The sequence below is a fragment of the Momordica charantia genome, assembly GCF_013281855.1.
Source record: "Momordica charantia cultivar OHB3-1 chromosome 8 unlocalized genomic scaffold, Mcharantia_2.0 BLBB01000008.1, whole genome shotgun sequence".
Taxonomy (NCBI): domain Eukaryota; kingdom Viridiplantae; phylum Streptophyta; class Magnoliopsida; order Cucurbitales; family Cucurbitaceae; genus Momordica; species Momordica charantia.
In genome coordinates, this window is record NW_028275166.1 from 4731575 (window position 1) to 4758166 (window position 26592).

Here is a 26592-nt window from a genome sequence, read left to right on the forward strand (position 1 = left end):
AAAATTATAGTGTGAATAAAGGATGTATGATACTAACATAATACTGGAATTTCTTCTGTGAAATGTCTTACCGACACAATCGACCAACACATTCCTAGTGTGACTGATGGAGGGTTATGGAATTTTAGAAAAGAAAAAAGAAAGTTAAGTTTTCTTCTATTCTTTTTTGAATTTCAAGATTCACGTGTTGTGCTTTGAACTCTTGGTCCAATTAAGCCAATCACACTTAATTTTTTTTTTGGACATACAGTGTGAACTTAATGAGAAATTTTCCAGGATTACAATAATATCATATTTGCTTTGTTCCCACGATGATTTTGTTTTTATAAATAATTTTTTAATATGGTAGACTGTCCTCACATTATCATTAATACAATATTGATGTAACAAGTCATGAATGGAAAGGACTATAATATTCTCGTAGTACCAGAAATTTTTCCTCCATCATCGAATCACTATCATCTCCTTCCGCCACATGTCCGCTTATAAATGGCTGGCTCTTTTCCAACTCAACATATATCTCATGGCACATTAACTAAGCTTGCTTTTGTCTTTAATTTTCTTTTATAGAAATTAAGTTTCGCTCTCCCTGGCCGATTATTTTTATCAAGTTTTAGTTTTATTTTCAGAAGTCATATATATTTAGATTCTAAAAGTTTGTAATATATCATCATTTACGGACTCTATACTCTTCATGTAGAAGTAAGCATGTCACCATAATTAATTAGGAAAATCAAAATACTTCCTTTTTCCTCTTTAATAGTAAATCTAATCTAATTGTGAGATATATCACCACAATTTTAACACATTCTTCAAAACCAAAAAGAACTAGAAAATATAATTTTTGTAAATTGTCAAAATTATAAGTGATTATATGCTGAAAACTTAAAAGACTTTTCCAATGTTGAAGAATAACACATTACATATTAAAATATTATTGAAACGCAAAATAGATAGATATTCCATTAATTAAGATAATATTTTCTTACAAATGATATCCTTAATTTTTTAAAAATAAAATTCACGTGAATATAAGGATATGAAAAAGGAAATTAAATTATAAGTATGGTCTTAAACTTTTAGAGTTGTGTTTGCTTATTACTATATATTTTTTATTTTAATAAATTCTTCTCTTTTTTTTTTTTTTACGTATTAAGTCTGCAATTAAACTTTTAAAGTTTCCAATAAGTTCTTGAACTTTAAATTTTATGTGCTACTCATTAGACACATATTGAAAATTATAATAACTAATTTCGAACCAGTTCTAAATTAAATAATAGAGGCAACATGTAACATAATAATTTACTCATTAGACACAAATTGGAAATTATAATAACTAATTTCGAACCAATTCTTAATTAAATAATAGAGGCAACATGTGACATAAAGGTTAAACAAACAAAACTAACGACTTTACTCTATTAAAAATGAAAGTAAATCATTAGGGGAAAAAAACCCTATCAAGACAACTTATAATTTAACCAAAATACAAATTGAAATGTGTCTTAGCTGAAGTTTTTTATTTAGTACTATATATAGATAGATTTGACAAATTGGGTGGGATCCAAAATATTAGCCGGCAAGCACTCACAACCCACAAATACTAACCGGGTAGAATTTAACTGTGAAAACTCTATCGTACTGAAAATAGAACAAAATTAAGTATAAAAAGTGAGGATAACTGAGGAAGAAAGGCAGAGGCAAGGATCATCCAACAACAAAAAGTAAAACAGATAAAAAGAGTTTTTGGGGGAGTAGTTGTGTCTGTGCAAATAGACACGAAGGAAAGGTTACATATTTTTAAAGACAAGAAAAAGTTGTTTCCATCCATTTACCCTTTCTTTTGGGTGTCTATTTGCACAGACACAAGGGGTCAATATGGCTTTGTTGAGACTATCAATCATGTTATGTATGATGCTATTTGGCCCCTCCCTTTCAGGGGCTACTTCTCCTAAAAACATATTCATCCTCGCTGGTCAGAGCAACATGGCTGGTCGAGGTGGGGTTGAGAAAAATCGAACGGGCGATCTTGAGTGGGATGGGTATGTCCCACCCGAGTCTCAACCAGACCCATCCATTCTTCGATTGAACCCTGAGCGTCAATGGGAGGTAGCACGAGAGCCTGTCCATAGAGGCATTGACATTGGCAAGACAGTCGGGGTCGGTCCAGCCATCGCATTTGCTCACCAGCTCCAGGCTAAAGGAGGGTCAAAGGTCGGCTCTGTGGGTTTAGTCCCTTGTGCTAGAGGTGGCACTCTTATCGAACAATGGGTAAAAAATCCTAGCAATCCTAATGCGACATTTTACAAGAATTTCATTGAACGAATTCAAGCATCAGATAGAGAAGGTGGAGTGGTGCGTGCTCTTTTCTGGTTGCAAGGAGAAAGCGATGCAGCTAGTAGTGACACTGCTGAAAGATACAAAAACAATCTAAAGAAGTTCTTCACCGATATCCGCAATGATATCAAGCCTAGAGTTTTACCCATCATTCTAGTAAAAATAGCTGTCTATGACACGTTTATGAAGCATGATACGCATGATTTGCCAGCAGTGAGGGCAGCAGAAGATGCAGTCCAACGGGAGCTACCGAACGTGGTGACCATCGACGCCTTGAAATTGGTGAACACTACCACCGCAGAAGGCTTTAACCTAGATCGTGGTCATTTTAATATCAAGACTGAGATTGCGTTGGGCAAATGGTTGGCTGATACCTACCTCTCCAATTATGGCCACCTACTCTAATCTCATCGTTTTTCCATCTCTAATCTGTATTAACTCTTTTATGTGTTATCTCAATAAAATCATCCTTCCCCTTCTTTCTTACCCCCTCATCTCTATGGAAATTCCCGACGGTTTTGCCATCTTAATATCAAGAAAGCCCACCCGAGTATCAATTCAATAAATAAAATATAATCAAATAACTAGTATTTTGATTAAAATATACAAGTATAACGTATATTATAATTTTTTAGTAAAATATTGTTTAATCTAATGTACTATAATTATAAAACAACGCTTTAAAAAAAAAAACGAAACCAAAGGAACATATTTTAATTTGATTTGATAAATATAAAACTAAAACAAAGATCAATATAGATTGATTCGATATTGGCAAAAAAATCAAGTCAACTCGCTTACGTCCGTAATTTAAACACAAATTAAATAACATGAATTTAGATTTTTCTAACTCTAGTTCTTCTTCCCCTCTCCCTCTCTAATATTCTCCCTCCTACTATTTCCTTCTCTCCTCTCCTAACAACTTTCTTATCCAGTTTTTAGTTTTATTTTCAGATTCATATACTTAGATTCTACAAATTTATTATATATCGTCATTTACCAAATTCGTAGTCTTTATTCGAGGTTAAAATTCTAACATGACACATGGATCTAAGGGACCTACGTCTGAGATGGGACTAGATGAATCAAAGAATTGTCCAAGTTCTCTTTGATCAACCTGAAGATAATCGACCTCGAACTCAACCCTAAACCCAAACCCGAACTCAAACCTAAAACCTAAACTTAAACCTAAACCAAAAACCCTAAACACACGATCTATGAGCTTGAATCCTTACTTACTCTTGGACGTTGGGATGTTTGTGTTCCTTTTGTGCAAATCCTTACTTACTCTTGGATATCGGGATGTTTGTGTTGCTTTTGTGCAAGTCGCAGCTAGCGCCTCCATTTAGGCTTGTCATTAATTCTATTGATGTGATTACTGTGACAGATCCAAACTTTTGATAGATGAGGCTTCACGAGTAGAAATGATTTATATAAGTTACCTATTCCAAAATTCATAAATGTATTAAATTACTTTTAGCTGTGAAATGTGAAATGTACTCTTCTCTTGTTTCACACTCAATAACAACTGTACATCAAGACTTTAAATAATACATCAGGGAAGAAAATAAAATATAATAACTACCTTCCAACTAATTAATTAACTCTTCTAATAAATTACTAATAACTTCACTTCATAGGATAAATATCAACTTATATATTTTGATTATTAATTTATTCCATAAAAAATATGGCTAATTTTTCTTTATAAATAAAAAAAAAAAAAGATGAAGCTTGAAATAATATGTATATTTCTTTATTTATAAGAATTATCTTTTGTATGATTAATTTTTTAAAACAATTTATTAAAAATTAAAAATATTTTGTATTAATTTATATAAAATAAACTAAAACAAAAAAAAAAATTATATTATATATTACTTATTAGACAACCACCGACATCCACAATGTATCAATACCCGAGTTTTACCCATCATTCTTGTGAAAATAAGCATAGGTTAAAGTAAAAGGGAAAAAGTATATACATAAACAATTATGCAACTAGAAGATATGATAACTAGAAATGGGAAGGCCTAGAGGGCCAGGTGTCAGCACTCCTTCATGAAGAACTAGGCAGCTGCCACGGCATACACAACGTGTCATTTTAGATGCACCAAATTAATTGCTATATCATCACTCTCTCTTAAATCTCAGTGGCAGCTTTTGAGAACTTTGGTTTTGGGAAGTCTCCTTCCAGAAAATTGCTATTGCTACAACATGCACCAAACGCAGGTATGTTGATCTGATTGATTGTGAATTATAATTAGATTTGTATTAGATGTAGTTTAAATTATACCATTTGAATTAAATTTTCTATTTCAATTATGAAATGGGATTATATAAAAAGTTTACATGGTATCAGAGCTATTTACATGTATAATGTTTGAAGGGGTCCGAGAGGATAAACGAGGGAGGGGCGGTGGAGACGAACGTGGAGACGGTGGATCAGCGTTCTCCGGCGGGGCAGAGCGGCCAGGAGCAGCCCAGAAGCGAAAACACGACGACGGTGGTTCATCTAACTAAAAGTAAAAAGGAAGGTGACGCCGGAGGCGTGTTGGGAAGTGCAGGCGCCGTCGTGGCTAACACCCTCCGATCTGCCAAGGATGCTATTTTTGGTAAGGGGAAGGACAGAAGCCACAACTGAAAGGAATATAGAATTATATATATAACATAACATGCAATTTTCTTCTTTTCCGGTTGCATGTATCTTGTATGTTATATTATATATGTTATGGGAAAATAATGGAGGCAGTGGCCATTAGTATAATTCATTCTTTTGTTTGCGACTTATATAGTATTTTTAGGAGAAATTTCTACACCACAATTCTGTTTACATTTCATTTGAGTTCAAGTTTGAGCTTAATTTGAATTTGAATGGTTCATTTTTTAAATAGGAATTTTGTAATGTTGTTCATTCTAATATTTGGTCCAAAAAAGTTACGCCACACTATATTTTGGGTTTACTGGGCTCGCAATTGTGGGTCAAACAAACATTTGGGTCTGTTTCCACTGTTCTTTGGATTTGGGTCAGCAATTTTGATGAGCCGTCTGATCCCAGCCCATTGGGCTTTAATTGAAATATCACTATTGCTGGGTCGATGTAGAGTTTTTTCTTCTTTTCTTTTAAAAGAACCAATCAATATTTTAAGAACATCGAATACAGTTTAAGTAAATGTGAAAAACCTATAATCAATAAATTAGAAACTTCAATTGTGGTGTTTATCTAATTTTAATATTTAAGTAGAATTCAATCGAGCTTCCGAAAAATTATAACGTTCATTTCTATATTCCTAAATTTAGAACGTAAGAAAATTACTGGATACGGTGAACACAAATTATTAAGACAAAGTAAATGGATACAAATTTTGGAGAGAGAATTGAAAAAAGTCGAACGAAAATTTATGCAATTCTTTTTTTTAGTATGAGGGTGTGATGATTTATCTTCGACCTCAAGAATTTAGAACATGTTAGTAAATTTAAAGCTTGCATATATTAGTGAAAGATGTAGCTAAATCATCGTAGAATGAGTTTAATAAATATGTTAAAAGTAATACAACTAAACAAAAAGTGTATGATATAGTCGTTGACATATTCTCAATTGGTACTGTGAGATGAAATTATTTGTTGTAAATGTGAGATTTGCAATAAATTAATAAAGAACAAAAGCAATCAATTCTCCTTTTGAAGGGGGGAAAATCAATTCAGGATTTAAATAGGGATGTTGCTGATCTTTAATCTAGGTCCAAAACTTTGTCATATAAAGTAACAGTAATCAATAGGGATGAAATTATTTGGAGCAATTAATGCATCATTTAAGAGAGGGAGAGAAAGAAAAGGAAAGTAGAGTTAGAGTTGACTTAATAGAATTTAGCAGAATTACCATTTAGATTATTTGAAAATGGGAAGGGTAAGATAAAGATATATATATAAGGAGGAGAATGATTGAGATGTGGCACTGAAAATGATATGGAAACAAAAACAAAATAGAAAAGGGTAATAGAAAGGCTACACAAAAGCCAAACATTAGGGTGCCAAATAACATAAATACAAATTTAATGTGAAATGGGGACAATTGAGACCCTATTCTTTTGAATTGTCCCTTTCTAACTTCTCAGCCTCGGGAGAAGCTACCAATACTAATACTTTACCCCTGCAACTACTAACCTCAAATTTCACCCACTGTCGCCTATGAGCTGACTTGGTAAATCATATATTTCCGATCAAAAGATTGTAGCTTCGAATTCATCCACCGTCACCTATAAACTGACTGATTAAATAAAAAATGTTGTAGGTTCGAATTCCTCCGCTACGAGGTTCTGTCCCTCCCCTTCTATGTTTTTATTTACGCTCAAATTTCACCCCACCATCACCTTACCTGAACATAGTTCAATTTGTTAAACTATATATTTCTAATCAACCGGCTGTGGCCTGTGGGTTCGACTGGTTGTGGTTCGAATTTCTCTGCTACGAAGTTTTGTCCCTCTCCCTCTGTGTTTTTATTCTCGATTCCCTGATGATAATTTTGACCTTACTTGATTGGTGGGATTCATAAATATCTAGGCTATTTTAAAAATACATATATAATAGAATATTAAAAATATTTATAAAATTAGTTTGGATTATTTTAGTTTTACAAATATTTTTAGTATTATTGCAATGGACTTGAGTGCGTCTCTCCCCCACCGCACGGCGCACGCGGCTGTCTTTAAATTTGCCCGTTTCTACAAGGAAAAATTCCGCTGCTTCCTGTCCATCATTTCACCACGTCGGCCAGGCCCATTTATTTGAAGCCCACTTTTCCAGCAATAACAGCCAGCTATAAATTATAAATTATATATCTTAAATTTTTAATATGAGTAATTAATTTCTTATATATATATATATATATATATTTAACAGTAAATTAACTTCTTATATGGTGACAATTAAACCTTATCATATTGATTCTCAAAAAAGAACCAGCTTGTATAGGTTTTACTTTGTGCTAAACCTATTATCGTAACTATATAATTATTAACATATTATTGAATATTGATCATACATGTCAAAAATTATCAATACCTCGGATTGCTAAATATTTTTTCAGAATAATGGATATTGTTTAACTCATACTCAGGTGTACTCGAAAAAAAAAAAAAAAAAGGAAAAAAAACTCACACTGAGGTGATATTATCTATTTTGTCCTAAATTCAAGCAGGATTTTTCGTTTTAGTACAAATTCAAGCATATTTTAATCGCGTGATATTAGAATAATTTAATATTTAAGCTGATATTTTGTTAAACAATTTTTAGTTATTTTTTATAATTTCTAAGTGCTTTTTTTTAGAAAATTAAAGCAAATATTGTTTTATGCAATTGAAAATTTTGCTATTTGTTATCATTTGTACTTATTAGCTCCCATCAATACTCAATTAAAATAAAAATATATATATATTAAGAATGATTTTTTTTCTTTTTAATTAAATACAGGATGGAGATTCAAACTTCCTGAAATTTCAACTTTTGATCTATAATTTATGTGAAATATATTCAATTATATATTAAAATTGGATTATTAATAAATAAAGAGAATTGATAAAATGAAATATTCGAAGTCATATTTATCATATTTCACTTTCATAGAAGAAAGCATTAAACAAAAAAAAAATTAAAGATATTGAAAGAAGATGCAAGTATCTTTTCTTTTCCTACTTTTTTTTTCCTCTTTTTTGAGTTAGTTTCAAAATAAATGTATAAAAATATTCATTTTTACGGGTAAGATAAAGATACTTTTTGCTAATAAACATAATTCAACTAATCAAGGGTATCATTTTTAGAGGGGAGAATGCACTCTTTATTTAACTCAAAAAAAAAAAAAAAAAAAATCTTATACTTTTATTGGTAACAATTTTTACTATGATTAAAAGCTCTTTAATATTAAAAACTTTTATTTGAAATCTCATGATGGAACAACTCATACATGAAATCAAAGCAAACGAAATGGATGGATTCTTATAACTCAAAATCAAACGTACATTTTCTTCTTTTTAAAAATAACATTACAATTCTGGTGGTGGGAGTTCTTACTTTTAATTCATAATAAATATTATTAATATCTTAACAATGGAGTTATGCTTAGTTAACCAATATAATTTAATAATAATTATACTCATATTCGTACGCTCTAATACAACTCCACGACAAATTTGTCACACATTGGCCCATTTAATGACCATTTTTTTTTTAGTTTTCTACTTTTGGAAACTTTTCTTGTTTGCTCACCATGTTTTTTGAATGTTTTAGCCTAGAGATATTTGAATTTTAAGTTAAATTTCAAAAACAAAAAATAGTTTTTCTTTTTAAAAAAATTCTAAAAAATAGATAACAAAATAACGAAAATAGTGTTTACAAATTTAATTTTCAAAACTAAAATGATTGTCTAATGGAGTCTTGCTTTCTAAAATATTACATCATAAATATGGAACTAGGATCGAGTTTTATTAAATATGTGCAAGAGTAAAGAGCTCTCGATATGGATATGTTTCTTTGTAGGCTCTCTTTGGTGAGCAAACATCCATTTCTTTTTTCTCGCCTTTGTTTTTTTTTCCTTTTTGAGTTGAAATTCTCACTCTAATTATTAAACCAAAACCAAAAAGACATCTCTAACAAAATTATAACATATTGTCTTCTAATTTCTATATTCTCCCCTCCCAACTTTCCCCCTCTCTTTTCTCCTTTTTCCCCTTTTATGGATCCATTTTTTTTTATTTCCTTCATTTCTTTTCAATTTTCTACTCTTTTTTGTTTCACTAATGTCACATACACTCTCACCTTTTACTTACTTTTTTTGTTCTCTTTTTATTGCATTGACCTCAAATTACTATACTTTTTTTATAAAAATAAAAATCTTCAAAATTTTCAAAGCGATTCAATTCCCATTAAAATATTCTCCTTTTCAATTATTGTTTCTCTCGCTCTCTCTTTTGTCTTCTAGAAAGAGAAATAAAAATAATATTTGGTAAATGAATTTGTTAATTCTTTTCTTTATTTTAATTTTATTGAAAATAAACAATTTGATAGGGAGTGGTTTTGTTTCTGTTTTCAAAATTAAAAGAAATAATAACAAAGTAAAAGCCAAGTTTTATAGATATAAATTATTTAAAATTTAGATGGATACATACATATACATTTATACTCAACATGTCAGTGAATTAAAAATTATGAAATTAAAATTTCTTTTGACATTCTAAAAAACGGTTAGAAATACAAATAGTGAAAATAATGAATACCGTTAAACACATCTTTTTAAAAATACAGACCAAAAAAATTCAAAATTTTTTTAATTATATGTTATATACTAAAATATGCTAATATTTATTGAGCTTCTCGTGCACACCCATTGATATAAGACAAACATAAGTGGAAAAATTCAAAATGTTTAAATCATTATAAGAAAATAAAATTTTATATTATGCATGAGGATGAAATTATTTGGTTGTCAGACCAAATATAATGAGTGGGAAGATTTAGAAAATTAATATAATATATAGTCCCGATGATCGCGGGTGACAAATTATAGAAAATAATAATATGAGAAATTAGAAAAGATTTTAAAGAGTGAGCAGTGTTAGTTTAAAGTGAAAGCTTCTTCAACTTCATCATTCCCTTTGATTTAAAGCGTCAAAAGCACATGCAAGCCTTCTTCTGGTTGTTTTTTTTGTGTACTGTCATCAACTCCCAAAAAATAATAATAATAATAATAATTAAAAAAATATTAAAATCTAGAGCTAGAGAGAGAGGATTCAAAGTAAAAAGTTCAAATATTCATGAATCTTCGCCCTATGGAACCTATCTATAAATTGTGGTGATATTATTTATTTGCTTTTGAGATTATAATTAAATTGTTGTCGGGAAAAAAGGGTTGAATTTATGTGATTTTGCATTTTTTTAATATAAATTTGAACACTTTATGTTTTTTGATATTAGTATGAGGCTCCATCAGTATACTATTCTATGAACGAGGGAGAAAATAACATTATTGAAAGAATTTTAATTTAAGCCATTCAGTATTGATACCGTATTAAAAGATAAGATTATGATAAATTTGATGATAAGAGGATTTTTAAACTAATGATTTTTTTTTTCTTTTTTATTAATATAATACTTCTTATTTTGGTTATTAGATATTATTACGTTTTAGTCTTTAAAGTTTCAAATACTTTGTTTGTTTCCTCGAGTTTTAATAGATCTATTTTAGTTCATAAATTTTATATTAAAAATACTATCTTAAGTTTTGACATCTAACTTACTATGTATAACTTCAACATTTACTGATGAAGATCTTTGTGATAAAGTAAACGAATAAAAGAATTACAAACTTAACATCGTGAACTAAAATGGTTTAAATGAACCTTCAAATTCAACCAATATAGGACACAAGAATAAGGGATGGATGATGTATAACATGTGTATTTAAAACATTGGGATGAGCATTGAATTAAAAAAGGAGTTGGTTATGGAAATTCTGAAATGTGAATAAATGCCACTATCCATCATTAATTCTTCCCTTCTTGGAGGTATATCAATCCATCTCCAATTGTCGCTCCACCAACGCCATCCACCATTTTAAATTTTGATATCTTGATTTTCAAATCATAATCGTTCAGCACCTTAAATTTAAACATCTAAGGTTTATAAAATATATGGATCACTCTTCTCGTTCTAGATAGATTCTCAAAATTGTTACAATAATCAACCATTTTCATTCTAACTTGGCTTCATTTAGTGAATATTCTCAGGGGAGCAGAAGAACACAAGGGACCAATCTATCCAAATGGTAGGTGCAATTGAAGCAACCCAAGTTTAAATGGTCCCCGAGTCATTGAGGCAATTTTTCAAACGAGAAAATACTCAGATTTGGGGTCAAACCCACAAATCATTTCTTCCAAATCTCAATGCCCAAGTGGCCGACAAAATCTTCTTCCATCTTCCCCCTATTCACATGCGAACAAAAAGCAACTCTCTTCCTTCCCACGATGCCTCATTCTTCTTCATTTGATTCATTTTTCAGCTACCCCATTAACAAAAACTAGATCTTGTGAGATCTAAGACTAAGATTCATCATACCCACGTAATAGAAGTTTAATAAAACAAGATAATGGAATAGCAGTACTCTTCTTCTTCATTGTTATAGATTCATGTTCTTCGCATCCGGATAAAATGCCAGCCATCTCTACAATCAGTGGACAATGATTCTGACCAGCAGCAAAGACTGGGCAGAAACTGCAGAGATGGTTAGGCAATTTAACTTGCAGAATTTAACATAATATAGAGATCCTTATTCAACATACAAGGATTGCCGGGGGGAAATTAAAAAACAAAAAAACCAAAAAGAAGGAGAATTCGAGAGGATCTAGCGAGGAATGTCGAGGAAATTTGAATGGCTCGCCGACTCCAGAGACTGATCCTTTGCTCTGCTTTTCTTCGTTAAAGGCTCCGGCGAGGACGAAACCGACGAGGCCACCGACCACGATTCGTTGGAGCTATCGGAGCTGAATGACACGTCCATGACCCCGTTCGGGCTGCCCGGAACCGACCCGAATTTACGCTTCTTAAGTTGGTTGCAATTTCTTCTGGATGTATCTGAGATGAGCTTACAGCATTCCTCCACATTCCCCTGTTTTCAAAACTTTGGTTACAACTTAGTCGACATGTCGATTGGTGTCGAAATGAGAATGGCGAAGACTGAAGAGTAAAGACGGACCTTATCGATTCCGAGGATGCTAATTAGCAGCTGGGAATTATATTCGACGCCAAGCTGGGACTCCATAGCCTTGAAAACGTGCAGCATTGTGGCGGTGGCCATTACAGAAGGAAGAAAGGACATGAAATCTGACTCTGTCAAGTCAAAACACCAAATAAACGATAAGGATTTGGTTACTTTTCTGGGTATTTTCAAACTCATCAGTGAAAAGGAAAATGGGGATATCTTTTTTCTTTTCTGGATTTGTTACCTAAAATGACAGAGAGAAGGGTTCGTTCACACCGCCGAAGAATTTCCCAGCAGACATGGTCTTTGAATCCGAGCCTCCTCGAGATATAATCCACAAACGAAAGTGGGGTTACAGGATTCATCCGCCATTGAAGCGTAGAGAGCACAAGAAGCTCCATTTTCTTTATTGTCTTGGCTTCAAACACATATCTACTGTCCTCCACCTACACAAATCAAAAAAAAAAAAAAAAAACAAAAACAAAAGACAAAAAACCAACAGAGGTTAGGTTAATGATATCTCAATTAGGGAATTTTTTTAAACTTTTTTCTTGAAACATACTTGAAGATCCAATAACAGAGGCACTTGGGTCTCCTCCACTTTGGCAGCAAGAGAGATGGAAGCAACGGCAGCGAGTTGGGACATCCACGGCTTATCTCTCTGAAACTGGAAACACGACAGAAACCGGTCGAAGTAATCAACGGCGAGAACGGCGGTGAGGGCAGAGAAGGAGTAATGGGCATTGACCTTCAGCATCCACTCGACGGCGCCTCGTCGGGCGGCGGCGAGAGAAGGGTCGGTTTGAAGGGGTTTGAACAGTCGATTAGGGTTCTCCCTGGAGAGCAGAGAAACGAACTCATCGTTTTCCCAAAACAGGTCGTGGTGTACCAAAATCGGAGAATTGGGTCCGGCGATGAAATTAGTGGAACCGCTTTGGGTTTCGCCGTCGTTGTCGTCCTCCCAGTTCTCCTCGGAGCAATACAGAGCGTCAATGGCATAGGGCACCATCTTCTTCCGAGAAGAAGAGGTTTAGACTGTGGTTCATTATAGGGCGTAATAGAAAATAGGGGAGACTGGGGAGGAAGAAGAAGAAGAAGAAGACCAATCCTCGGCCATGGCTGTACGGTGTCGTTTTCTCTATCTCTAAGGCGGAGCTTTTATTGGTAGGTTTAGGAGATGGGACAAGGACAAGCATTAGATGACACGTGACGGATGTACGTTGTGTGATTGGTCCACTCCCGATGATCCTCTACAGCCAGGTGTATTTGAGTGTTCGTGGAATCTAAAATCTGAGTCCTCTGATCATGAAAATATGGGAATTATTATTATTTTATTATTTTTGATATTATTATTAAATGATGCGTAATAATATGGGAATTATTAATTGTAGAGACTGGAAGTGGCCCGGGAAGAAGCACTCACACACGGTTCGATACAATGTGAAAATGAACAGAACCAAAAACAAAGCAAAAAAGGCAAAAGAATTCAGCTTTCTCAGCCTCTCCACTCCCCAAATCCAATTTCACAAAATCGCCTTTTTTTTTTTTTAATATGTAAAAGAAATTTATTTAATAATAAATGTTATTAATCAGAAATCTCATAAGAAAAAATAAATTCAACAAAAAAGAAAAATTAGCTGGCATTCGCATGCATGCTATTGCTAGTCTTTTCTTTTACCCATTTTCTCGCTGAATTCGAGTTCCTCTCTTTCCCTTCTTGTCTTTTTAAGTACAATATCATTGAAATTCAAACTTCAACCTCCTGAAACAAAAAGTTATATTACGTTTTAAATTTTAACCTAATTATGCCTCGATTCACTTAGTATATTTTATCCATTGAATTACGTCTAGGGATTCAAATTTATTCTTTATATTATTGTTTAGGCATTATTCATTGTATTATCATTTATTATTCTTTCACGAGAGCTTCTAATATATACGAATTTTGCTTCTTCATTATGGTTTAGGTAACTTTTACGTATATGTTGAGTAGGTCGTTAAGACTTTGAGTTTTCTTTATATATATATTTACTTACTCAAGTATCAATTTTTAGTTTAATAATTATGGGGTTGTCACAAGAACTTCACTTTTAATATCTAAAATAAGGTAATTTATGTTTTATCTATTAAGCTATGATTAGATTATCCTCAAATTCTACATTTAGATAAAAGTTGATTGTGAATTAATTATTTACAATAATATGAATACAACTATATAATCAATGTATTAAAGAAAACTTATATAATTATATTAAATGTCAATGGTATAATAAATAAATGGATTAATTATATCTAATACTTGTATTGATTAGAAAGTAAACGCATTCCAAATATAGGTGATTACATGGATGTTTAGCCATTACTGTTAGGATTATCTACCTTCAAATGATACTTTTGTACCGACATTTTTAAAAACAATGAAACGTTAATTAACATTTCATATGTCAATTTGAGCTTGGCTCAATTTCGACATATTCTCAATCGAAAGGTCGAACTTGAATCCTTACCTTTACATATTATTGTATTTATAACAACAACAAAAAAAATTAGCACCTCAATTAATAATAACTTTAATTTTGATTTCTTATTTTCAAAATTACCTGAATCATATCAAACTTTGAAAATAAACATTTTAAAAAATAGATGGACTAAAATCAAACGGAAATGGTATTAAATATTATTTTATTTTTGACTGAGAACAAAAGAAAACAAGAGAGGGAGAGAATCGAAGGTCCACTAGTTTTATTTACAGCACTCACCCACCTAACCTCGACAAAATCAAAAAAGTAAAGATCCACAAAATTCAAAGAAAAGAAAAGAAAAAAGTCACCTCTTATATTTGTCAGCTGGTATAGCTCATAGAGGTCGTCTTTTCCCTTTAGATTCTCGAAGATGGCGTCCAAATTTTATAGCAACAAACCCAATCCCAAACCCTTTGGACTATAACTTACAACAATAAGACACCTATTTTTGGTAAAACAACTTCATATTATATTATACATCTCCTTCTCCACAAAAACAAAACCAAAACAAATTGATCATCTTATCGTAGGGCTGCAGCACAGCAGACAGCAACTGTGTTTCTATTCCGTAGCCTAGCCCTGGTAATGGTATTGACAATGGAGAATTAATTAAGCAGCTTTGGAGGGACTTAGAAATTAAAGTTTGGATTTTTATTTTTGTTTTGTGTATCGTAGCTACCAGAGAGGTGTCTAGGCTATAAGGCTAAGCGTGGGAGTTCACTGTTTGCAGTGGGTAATTCAAGAATGTTGCTTTAATGTACCAAAAGTTGGTTTCATTTTTCTCTCAACGCAGTGGTGTTCATTAAGTCGGAGGAAGCAATAGCACTCAGACAGACGACTGTTTTGTGGTTCAGGGTTTTCTGATCGTCATCAGAAACAACATTTTGGTTGCTTTTTTAGAATTGATTTTCTCGTTCATGCAGTGTGAGGCATTAAATTGGAAAATGGGAGATTTTGAAAGTGGGGGCTTGCGTTGTAAGTAATTAAACTGAGACGTTGCTTTCTTTTCTTTTTTTGTTTCTCTCTCTTTTTCGTAGGCTCAATCTCCGAGATGGTGAGAGAGAAAGAAGAGGGTGTGTATAATGGTGGCGTTGAGAGGACAAAAAGGCAAAGGCAGACAAATCAACGAAGGAAAGCAAGGGAATAAGATACCAATTCTTGCTTCGTTTTAGATTATATATAACAAAGAGTTATCAACATACCAAATAGTTTTGACATATTTGTAAATATGTCTAGTAGTGATAGAGATATATGTTGATGAAGATTTTCAACTTTTCAAACGTTTTTTTATTTTTTTTTATTTGGGTTTGGCTTAAAATTGTGTCATGTTTGCAAATTTGGTATTGTATAGGTCCAAGAAACCCACACACAAGGGACTGTTTTTGCATAGTGGAATTTAATTAGGAGTTATTTTCTTTTTACTTTTCTCTTTCCTTATTATTTGGTGGTGGTGTGGTGGTGGTGGGTTACTTTTTTGAACTTTAAAATTAATCTCCCTCGCATTTGTGAAGTGACATGAGTCGTCCTTGTTCATTTTTTGTGGTCAAAGTCAGAGAATGGCAGCCACAGCCACAGGCATAGTATGTCTCTCCAATTCTTTCTTGTATTCCCATCACGCCAACTTTTATTCAAAATGCAAAACTCTTTACTCCAATAAACTTTACATTTTATTTTAACTTCAAATCTTATTTTACTTTTAACTACTTTTATTTGTCTGTCTAACTCAACCAATATACTTTCAAGACATGTATTTTAGTTCATTTTCTTCTAAAAGTTATCTACTTCATATTTTCCAAAGCTTAATACAATTTTTATACCTAAAAAAAATGTTTCAAAAGAATTGTGAGAGACAATTTAAAGTTTTAATTTTGTATCTAATAAATTCATGTCGTCAACTCTATCGATTTAACCCTTTGTGTATTAGGTGGACTATGTGGCCACGTTATGTTTCAGATGTTATATATTTGGGGTGGGCTTGTTCATTTGTCAACGAGTGAAAAAGACTAAATCCACTTCATTCCTTTAACGCATTCATCATTGTCTAAATTCGTCCAAAAATCATCAAAATAAACATAACTCAAAAGTAATTGACATATATCTCCAATCAAAAGGTCGTGAGTTCGATTTTCTTCCCGTATTATACTAAAAAAATAGTATAAAAGTAAAATTAGAGCAATACTAATTGAAGATCAGGGGTAAAACTGGAAGGTGGGAGGAGGATGTTGTTTCATCCCAGCTGTGGGCTGGAATCGGCCCCACGCGGCGGATACACCAATTTAAAGAGGTGTCAGTGTTTCTGCTTCGTCTCTGGGAATTTTATACTTTCAATAACCCTTTTTTTCTGAGCAAACTGTGTCAATTGTTTTCAGTTTCTGGCTAAACTCTACATAACACAGTTTCATAATTATCATTTATATCTCATATGATTTGTTTTTTCTAAAATTCTGCACTTCCATCTTCCCAAAAAAGGAACAATAATTCTCAAATACCACCTTGTTTAAAGTTTCTGCTGCATTCAAACACGCTTCTATGAAAAACAAAAAAAGTATTTCAACTCTTGGTTGAATTAAATTTAATCATATGGCATGTGATATACGGGAACGCTCTCATTTTGGTATAAAAAAATATATTGAAGTGAACATTGCAATATGGTTACCACTAACTCACATAGTTAAATACATAATTGAAGAATAATATTCTTATCTTCCTCTCTGCATGCTTAGAACGAAGCAAATGATTTTAGAAACAAATCCATTTAAAGTTGTCACAGGACCAAAATTCTTAATAAGAAAAAGGGTTTGATGAGATTGATGATCGGTTGTTCATAAGTTGGTCGTGGTACCAAAAATCTGAGATGGAATGATGATGAGAAATGAGTCGAAAACCAATTGCTTTCCCTTCCACACAATTAATCATATCAAAACCAGAAGAGAACCAAACGTACAACCCATCAGTACATGCTCATGATGCCCAGTTGAACTTGAGCTGAAACTGAAACACACCAGACTGCACATTACAACCTTTTCTTCCACCTTAAACTTCCATGCCAAGCCCAACCCCAACCCCAAACCCTGCCCTTCCCTTTTTTTCTTCTTTCTTTGAAGGAAAATAATATGCATTTACTTCAATAAACCAGAAGATTTGCAGCAGCTGAAAATCTAAAATCCTCCGCCTGGGAAGGTGGGGCCAACAAACAAAACAAGGCAGAAGAAATAGAAGCAGCTTTTGTAAGGCTATGATGGCTATGAACGTGGCAAAGAGAAAACAAAGTAAAACTACTGACTAGAAAAAGAACGTTAGAAATGTGATCTCCATCATATATCTGAATCTAGATTTCAGATCAGTATAATAGGAAAGGAAAGAAGGAAGATGACAGAAAAGAGTTTTCCTTTCACGTACTATTATTGATATGTAATTTGACTTTTTTTTTATGGTGAACTTTGTTTCAAAAGAACTTGAACTTGAAACTAGCCACTTTTGGCTAAAATGTACCTGCACGACGAAAATCCTCTATATAGTTGCTTGGCCAAAATGCCAAGTCCAGTGATCTAGTTTCTATCATCTTCCTGTAAATGTGTGTGTGGCATTCACGATAAACGGATGAGAAATTTACCAAGATGGCAAATGATCATTTTAACTGTAGTAATTGAATTGGAACTATAATTTAATGCGAAGTACATTCCACCTCCTTCCCCTTTACAACCCCATAAACAGGGGGGAAGGCAGGCAGGTGGAGATCTCAGCAAAAGCCTAATGAATGTGCCATCATATTCCAAAATAAAAGAATTCTCAAATTCTTGCAGAAAACTGATTATCTGATCATGCCCGGTAATAAGCTAAAGACTAAGCTTGAGAAAATGTCACAGGCAGAGGAGAGAGTCCCAAACCTTTCCTTTCAAGACAGTTGACTGTTGTTCACCTTTACTAAATATATACAAGCTTAATCTCTGATACGGCAAAGCCACAACTGCAAGTCTTCATCCTCTACTCTGCTTTCTTCTCTTTCTTTACATCCTTCTTCTGGTATAGAATTATCTGACTCAAAATGGTACCATTTGTTGCAATAGAAAGGGCAGATCCCAAGAGTACTTTTACAAGATTTAAGGAACACGGTTTGTCAAAATGCATTAACAACTAAGAAAAGAACATCAACAATTACATTTAGAAAAAAAAGAACAAAAAAACATGAGCCCATAGGAATGTCAAATTCATGCATTAATGTTTGCAGATTAAAGTTTTCAAAATGCTTGCCTAGGCAATATTAGATTTAATTTATGCATCTTTACAAACAGAAAAATGCAATATTCAATTTCACTCATCAAGGTCATAATTGTTCGAGTAATGTAACCACAGGGTACAAGCAAAATGAAGGTTGCTGATAAAATCAGAAGTCATAGGTTAAAAATTTAACACTGGAAAAGCCCAAAATTTCATGCATTTTGCAAAATTATTTTTTTGGAGAACTAATTTACGTCTTAAAAATCTGATTCCTAAAAATTGTTATAAACCTTCCTACAATATATCGTATGCTTGCAGTAGTATGAGCCAATAAGACTGATTCTTGAATCCAGATTCCATATTAAATGCTACACTGAAACTACTGCCAAAAAAAATTTAGAGCAAATAACAAGGATACCACTTCTTGGTGCTTTTTCTTGGATGCTGGTGAAAACCCTCACTGTAAAGGAAAAATGAAACAAACTTTAACATCTTCACGAGAAAACTTATGCAACTGACTAAATTTCATTATGCAATCATCTTACCCATAGCACCTCCAAAGTTCATAAAGGATGTTAAAAAGCTAAGCTCCCCAGTACTTTTGTTCTGTGCAGAGAAGATTATTTTTTGAATGAGAAATTTCAATAAAAAAATATATATCAAAATAAAATACAATTAAGACAAGGTATCAAGCCAAAGAAAAGATTATTTATAAACAATACCGGTAAAATACCTCAATGCATTTCAACACCAAAAGGGTAAAGACACAGATAGGTGGCAGGAAAAAGAAGACTAGATGGCAACAAAGTTATAATCTATATTATCGCCATTTCCAGAAGATGTATAAGTTTCTTAAATCTTAGCAGTTCTCAAACAAGGGAAAGGCAGACTCTCACTTGAACTGACATTTGTTAAAATGACAATAGCTGGTTGTGTGATTACGAGGTTCAGTTTCAAATCACTGGCCCAGTCTTTCCATTTGAAATTGGACAAATGATGACAAATGTAAGGATCGTCCAATATCATTTAACCTTTTTTTTTTTCTCTTAATCTCTCTATTCCCTTGTTATCAAAGGGGATGTGGTAAAGGAGCTTGGAGAAAAATCAATATCATATAGAACTTACTTGATCAATTGATTCCATGAGGTGAGTTGACATTCAATTTCTACAAGCAACACCTTTGGGAGTACTAATATTTTGTAGAGAAGACAAGATTATAAATTAGAAAGGTCATTGGATATCCAAAAGATTATAATGAAAGCAACTAGCTCTAATAAGAGACAAAGGAAAATGCACTCCTCGTCCTAGAATGAAAAATGGATATGAGTTACATTCTTGAAATATGCGTTTAAAAAAAAGTACATTGACCTAGAGTTTTGAGTCCTGGCCGTTAGGCGTGCAAACAAAGTCTCACATTAGTAAAGAAAATGGGAGATCCATGGTATATAAGTAAGGATGATTAACCAATGGAGATAATTGTCCTCAAACCAATTATCTCCATTAGTTTTTAGAGAAACCAAAAGCAAAACTACGAGAGTTTATGCCCAAAGTGGATAACATCATATCATTTTGAAGATATATAGAGGTCTAAAACCTAGCTGTGTTGGTGAAATCTTCAGAGTCTGAACAAAAATTGGTGAGCCTTATAGTCCTACGAAATTGTGGATGAATCACCAAATCAAACAAAAAGTGCTCATGGTGGCGAGCGAGCAAAGATCTATGGAGTTGGCTATCGCCATTTATACAAAGATTAAGGGTAGCTCTAGCCTCTATCAAGTTAGGTAGACTAATATAAAGGGTACATCTTCGTTTGAGGGGAGGTTAAGGGTGCATAGTGATCAACACCAGGTATATGCCACAAAGTAATATGTGTGTTTGTGCTCTATCTAAGTATCCAGTTGGTCTTGGATACGAGCAAGTCTCATTGTCAATCAAAAGTGGGTGGATGAATGACTATGAGGGAAGACTCGCGTGGTACTTTGTTCGAAGATTGTTAGGAGTGTAAACAAAGTCCCACGTGGAAAGAGGAGATCCATAGTATATGAGTAAGAACAATTATCTTCATTGATATAAAGCATTTTGAGTGAAACAAAAAAGATGAGGGCTCATACGATTATGGAGATATATGGGGTCCGTTATCCTTAACAGTTGCAATTTTTTAAAAGCAAGAATAATTTACCAATATAATATTAATTAAAAAAAATTGAAATTGTACAATAAGATCTTCAAATAAACTTACAGAAAAGTTCTTCCATATTTGTGGGATCCTCGAGAAGAGAAAAATTGCATGTTGAGATGCCTGAAAGGTAGTTTCCAAATTGGTAAAGTTTAAGTATAGAGCTATTTATAGGAGAAAAACCTAAGTAAACGTAAATTTAAGTCTTCAATTTTTCTTCATTTATGTAACTTATTTGAGGAGGATTAGAAAAATTAGTGATAGACGGTAAAGAAGCTAAAGAAAATTTTACAAGAAAGCTTAAAATATAGATTAAGTGATGATCTTAATAAAACAGCATGAGACTTACATATAGAGCTTCAAATAGAACAGGATTGATTTGACCAGCTAAAACTGTTGGTGCTACAGCACAATATCTGAATAACCACCGTGTTAAGGCAGCAAGTTACAAGTTTCTCATTATTTAAATAATGCGACTAAAAACAAGCACAATCTGAACTAGTCCAAAACAAATAGGATACAGTAGTGCCCTCATCCACGTTGTCATACCAATAGGCTGAGAGTAATAGTAGATAACGGCAACCAAAATTATAGCTGTGGCAAAAAAAAAAAAAGAGAGAGACAAAAAAATGCCAATCATTTATGGCAAAAAACATCCATTTATTTCAGTAAAAAAAATTCAAGCAAGTATATAACATGGTTCTGGATATGCAACCTGGCACGATGGGAAAATCAAAACTAAGAGTTGGATTATCTAATTCAATCAATTCCATTTTGTTCCATTATCATGAAAAACCTGATTTAATACAGACTAACGGATCTATTTCAGTGATATATTTTAACTTGCATTACATAGAACCAACAGTAACAGAATGGTGTAGGGAATGGGAAGAGCTAGTAATTCAATATTTGATTCAGAAGCAAAAAAGTTATCCTTTGGGTAATAACTAAAAGCAAGTTAAGTATAGGTCTGCGGCCAGGAAGATATCTATTAACCAACCTTAACAAAAGACAACTAGAAATTAGAATACGAACTATTAACCTGAATGACCTATGCTATAACACTGCTTGACATGGTGTAGTAGGAGTAGCTTGTATCAATTGAAGTGTAGGTTCGAAGAAAATTTTTACTGTCTTCTCGTAGACCAAGGGCGTCCGGTGTTTGCGTAAAATACAACTGTATTCATATTTTTATCAATCAACTCACCACCCATAGACTTATCACAATTATGTATAGGACGTCAGATGACATTGATAGACTAACATTTATAGTAGTATGCTGTAATTCATCATCTCAGCCAGCAACCCACTCAATTCACAACCTTAAATTAAGTTGAGAATAATAATAATACCATTATAATCATCAAAACCACTTTATTTCTTCCCAATTTGACCAATTTATGTTTCAACTTTTATCAGTAATGTATTTTATAAATGATATTCCCCAGAAAAAAGGTCACAGTGCCAGCAATTTTCAGTAGTTTCCAATATACCTTGAACCAAGAGAAATGCCAGTTCCCCATAAGCTGAAAATGGAAGTCCTTTGTGGACACAATATGCCAGAGCAATGGTGTAACCTACGACTTCTAGCTCAAAGGATATAACACTAAGTCCTCTGACACTCTGATGCTTCAAGATCTTCAATATCTGCAGAAAGAAATCTTGCTTTACAATGATGACATGATGTTAAATATCCACAACGAAATGGAATAAGGGGCCACTTTCTCATCGCAGAATGCATATTAAAGACGAGTAAAAAAATTATTCAGGCGGAAACGCTGAACTGGAAGCCAAAAATTAACAAACAAACAATTTGAGTCAAAAGGGAGGGCGGGGATCTTCCAAGGTTATTGACATAAGTTCAAGAAAACAATTTAGTACCAAGTTAGACTCAGAGCGTGTTGCGATTCTAAGCTACAGGCTGCAAAGCTTTAAATTACTGCCTAATAAGGTGACCAATGTTCGTTTATTACTATATTGATGCAACCTAAAGCAACTTCTGATAAACTCCCACTTAATACAACATAAACTTTGTTCACAAAGATTCTAAGAGTCTTAAATTGCTTCGCACAAAATAGAGGTCAAGCCGAAACTCGAGAACACAACCCAGAAGAACATTGATTACGGATGGTAGGCATCAAAGAAATGGATCCCATCACATTTCCCTCGATAAATTCGAACAAATCGACTCGGCGAAAGGAGGGGAAGAGTAGAGCTTGCCTGAGGAAGTTTGACGGTGGTCGAAGCGGCTATAATGCAATAGCCGAGGAGCTTGGAGATAAGAGGTAGCAAACAGTCTTTCTCCGGGAACTTGCCGTGGCTTAGAGATCCGTAAACACAGCTGAAATCCATTCCAAAAAACTCCATTTCTGCCCGCGTTCTTGAGATCACAGTGCTGAACGAAGGCAGACGATAACAACTAACTACACGATCCTTCACTAACGATGACTTTCTCACCGAATCAATCCGCTACTGTTCTTCTCGGAGCCCAAATTTAGGCTACGGCCGGAATGTCGTCGATCTGATGATGGGCTTCGTGTCCAAAATTTCTGGGCCATCTGCACAACATCATCCGGGGCCCAAGCTTTTTCCTCTCTTACGAAATTTGTAACAACCATATTTGTAACTTCCGAGATATCCCGGATTTTACGTGATTCCAACTCAAATTTTCTAGTCAATACTCGAATGTTAATCTTTTTATTTCCAATTTTTAAGTTAATCTGATAATAGATCAGCTTTAGATAATATGATTAGGAGTAATCTTGAATTGGGTTGGATTTCTGTTGAAGTACTTTTTATACTCGATAATTTTAATCAATCTAAATAATTATTGTTAAATAATGGAAAATAAATAAATAAGATGTTGATATCTTAAATATTTATTTACTTATTTTAGGTAAATAATACTTGAAAGAAGTGCATAATAAAATAAAATTAAAAATTAAAATAAATACATTCATATACAATACAATTTTTTGTAGTAAGTAAAATAATGATTTTAAAATACAAAAATATATGTTGGTCTAGGCAAATTCAAATTTATTTTAGGTTGAACTTTTAAATCAACTCAAACTATAGAGTATTTATTTATTTGAATCTAATTCAGCCAAAAAAGTTTATAATTCAATTAAAATCGTATAGGTTGGATTCTCAACTCATCGATAAGACTTTTATTATCCCTCCAATCATTGGATTCCTAGCCTACAATTGAATTTAAAAGAAAAAAAACGTCATTTAAAGAAACTGTGAACAATATATTATAATTTTTTAGGTATGGAAAGTTTAATTTGATATGATTGGTATTTTAAAATTGAATTTAATGAAGTAATGTGACGACAGCTCACCTCTTTTATCTCAAGGGGAAAAAAACATATTCTCTTACCTTTTTTTTTTTCTTTTTTCCTTTTTTTTTTAAATACATATTCTCTTACTCTAGACCCTACCGTTTTGTATACTTACTCCGTGTTGTTAAGAGAGTTTTTGATTAGTTCGGTGGGTTGTTATGAAATTGAGCTGGTTTTTTCTTTTTTCTTTTTTTTCTTTTAAGGTTAAAAGACTAAAAAGAAAGCATTAAAATTAAAATCGAGTCAATTAGAAGAAAAAAAATCCCTAAATCATAAAGTGAGGTAGTTATGTAAGTTCATTTGATTGTATTTAGCAGAGATATATGAATCTCTATTTTACTTTTGATCACGGTTAATGAAATCGACACATCCTTTTCATGATCGATTTCTATGTTTACTTTAATAGTATGGTTTAATATCTAATTTTATTTTCATGGGTAAGGTTTTACTTAATTATGCCAATGTAATCATAATCAACAATCAAGATATCTACTATTTTTTAAGATTATGAGTTGAAATTTTGTCTCTATCTTTATTGTACTAAAAAATCTACTGTATTGTCACTATCTAAAAAACTTCCATATAAATAAAAATGATTAATTCATATTCACCTTGTCCTATACAAATTAAACATATTTTTAAAATGTTGATTTTGGTCCAGGTACTTTCAACGCTTGTCTATTTTAATTCATAACTTTCAAAAGGTTACTTTTAATAAACAAAAAAATGTTACTTTTAACAAACAAAAAAAGGCTTGTTTGATTTATTTATTTTCTTCATTTTTTTCATTACAATTTCAACATAACACTATATTCATTAAATTTTTTAATGTAGTCAATAAGTTTTATATTAAATAGTTTACATTGTATATAAATGTTATGTTAAAAGTTCATAAACAATGACCAAAATGGTCGCTTTCTAAAAATTAAAAATTAAAACTAGAAGTACACTAATTAAAATAGTATTTAAAAAGATAATATATTAAGCACAATTATATCGAAATGAGTTTAGCTAAGCTGTAAATGTATATACTCTTCCCTTGATCATACTAAATTTGATTATTTATGGTTTTTCAATGCTGAAAATAGTAGTTATTAAAAATCATTCAATTTTCTTTTTTCTCGAAAAGAATGGCGAATATTTTAAAATACTCTAAAAATTAATAAAAACAAAACAAAACAAAGAAAAACTACTAGTTAAAATAATACATTTAAATTTATTAAACAATAAACTAATAATATAAAAAGATGATCGATTTTTCTTTTCGGTCGTCTTAACTGTCATTTTTTACGAAAAGATTAATTTTACTAATAAACAAATAAAAAGAATGACTCTTCTCAAAAGAAGAAAAAATGTAAATAAATAAAATAGAAATAGAAATAGAAATAATGACAAAGAGCACATGTTGTTTATAATTACACCTTTATAAATAAAAGTTGTATGGAAACTACAAATATGCTCTGCTGTGGTCTGTAACCAAAAGTAGGAAAGCGTAAAAGAAGTAATAGAAAACTTATTACGTGGTCATTTTATATTAATTTATGGATAGACTTTACTTTAACCTTTTACGTGGTCATTTTATATATTATTTTAGTTATGTTTTATTTGAGTAATATGAGCATATTTCAAATGATTAAGGTCTGTATCTTCGATTAATGATAAATATTTAAAACCTTATTTCTACACGTGGTTAAATTAAACTAAAAAATGTGGATTAGGAGTGTGCTACATTAAGAACCGTGTTGGTTTGTGCATTTTGTAATATTTAAAGGCTTAATTGCGACAATCCCTATAGTTCAGGGGTGATTTTTGTAATTTCTCTTTATTTATAAATCCGCACCTAAGGCTAGTTACAGTCGGGTCCCAATTGAAACAAGCATGGTTTAAGTGGCCAAAATATTATTCACCTTTCTAACCCTTCCATTTGAAATCGATAAAGTTCAAAAAATGATTTCAAATCCTATAATTTGATATCCGAGAAAATTTTAAATTATCTATCTTGTTAAGAATGAAAAATAATTGAAATTAACACAATCAAATTTTGCTATTGGGTTGTTTGTTGGAAAGGAAAATAAACTAACTATTATAGACTTTTAATCTTAAATGGTCAAATCTCATCGGTTCAAAATTATGTGAGATTTAATCATTCTATTCCAAGTTATAACAAACAATGAAATTCATTTAAAATTTGTCGGGATTCAAAATCATTAAAAAATTATTGATAAGCCAATATAGTTGAAAGTTTAA

General features: G+C 32.2%; 3 protein-coding genes across 3 annotated transcripts; 1 reads left to right on the top strand and 2 right to left on the bottom strand.

Moving 5' to 3' along the window:
* Window positions 1–1695: 1695 nt before the first annotated feature.
* LOC111004778 (putative carbohydrate esterase At4g34215) lies at window positions 1696–2823 on the top strand. The gene has a single exon (XM_022275959.2). It carries the CDS (start codon window positions 1879–1881, stop codon window positions 2740–2742), a length of 864 nt encoding a protein of 287 aa, XP_022131651.1. The 5' UTR covers window positions 1696–1878; the 3' UTR covers window positions 2743–2823.
* Window positions 2824–11471: 8648 nt separating this feature from the next.
* Window positions 11472–13224, bottom strand: LOC111004640 (cyclin-D3-2). The gene is made up of 4 exons (XM_088128177.1): window positions 12648–13224; window positions 12330–12531; window positions 12080–12213; window positions 11472–11992 (listed from the first exon to the last, which is right to left on the bottom strand). The coding sequence occupies exons 1-4, from the start codon at window positions 13092–13094 to the stop codon at window positions 11729–11731; spliced, it is 1047 nt and encodes a 348-aa protein (XP_087984303.1). The 5' UTR covers window positions 13095–13224; the 3' UTR covers window positions 11472–11728.
* Window positions 13225–18232: 5008 nt separating this feature from the next.
* LOC111004997 (Mannose-P-dolichol utilization defect 1 protein) lies at window positions 18233–23468 on the bottom strand. Its single transcript, XM_022276334.2, has 8 exons — window positions 23222–23468; window positions 22495–22648; window positions 21523–21595; window positions 21351–21417; window positions 21065–21124; window positions 19371–19431; window positions 19244–19285; window positions 18233–18695 (listed from the first exon to the last, which is right to left on the bottom strand). The coding sequence occupies exons 1-8, from the start codon at window positions 23366–23368 to the stop codon at window positions 18592–18594; spliced, it is 708 nt and encodes a 235-aa protein (XP_022132026.1). The 5' UTR covers window positions 23369–23468; the 3' UTR covers window positions 18233–18591.
* Window positions 23469–26592: the final 3124 nt, after the last annotated feature.

What these genes read in the sequence shown, in the direction of transcription:
- LOC111004778 (XM_022275959.2), top strand. Translation starts at nt 1,879, where the DNA reads ATGGCTTTGTTGAGACTATCAATCATGTTATGTATGATGCTATTTGGC.
- LOC111004640 (XM_088128177.1), bottom strand. Translation starts at nt 13,094, where the DNA reads ATGGTGCCCTATGCCATTGACGCTCTGTATTGCTCCGAGGAGAACTGG. An exon ending in CCTTCTCTCTGTCATTTTAG is followed by an intron (nt 12,214 to 12,329) that starts GTAACAAATCCA and finishes TTGACTTGACAG; the next exon opens with AGTCAGATTTCATGTCCTTT. An exon ending in GCATCCTCGGAATCGATAAG is followed by an intron (nt 11,993 to 12,079) that starts GTCCGTCTTTAC and finishes TTTTGAAAACAG; the next exon opens with GGGAATGTGGAGGAATGCTG.
- LOC111004997 (XM_022276334.2), bottom strand. Translation starts at nt 23,368, where the DNA reads ATGGAGTTTTTTGGAATGGATTTCAGCTGTGTTTACGGATCTCTAAGC. An exon ending in CCACCGTCAAACTTCCTCAG is followed by an intron (nt 22,649 to 23,221) that starts GCAAGCTCTACT and finishes TTCTTTCTGCAG; the next exon opens with ATATTGAAGATCTTGAAGCA. An exon ending in GAACTTTGGAGGTGCTATGG is followed by an intron (nt 19,286 to 19,370) that starts GTAAGATGATTG and finishes TTTCCTTTACAG; the next exon opens with TGAGGGTTTTCACCAGCATC.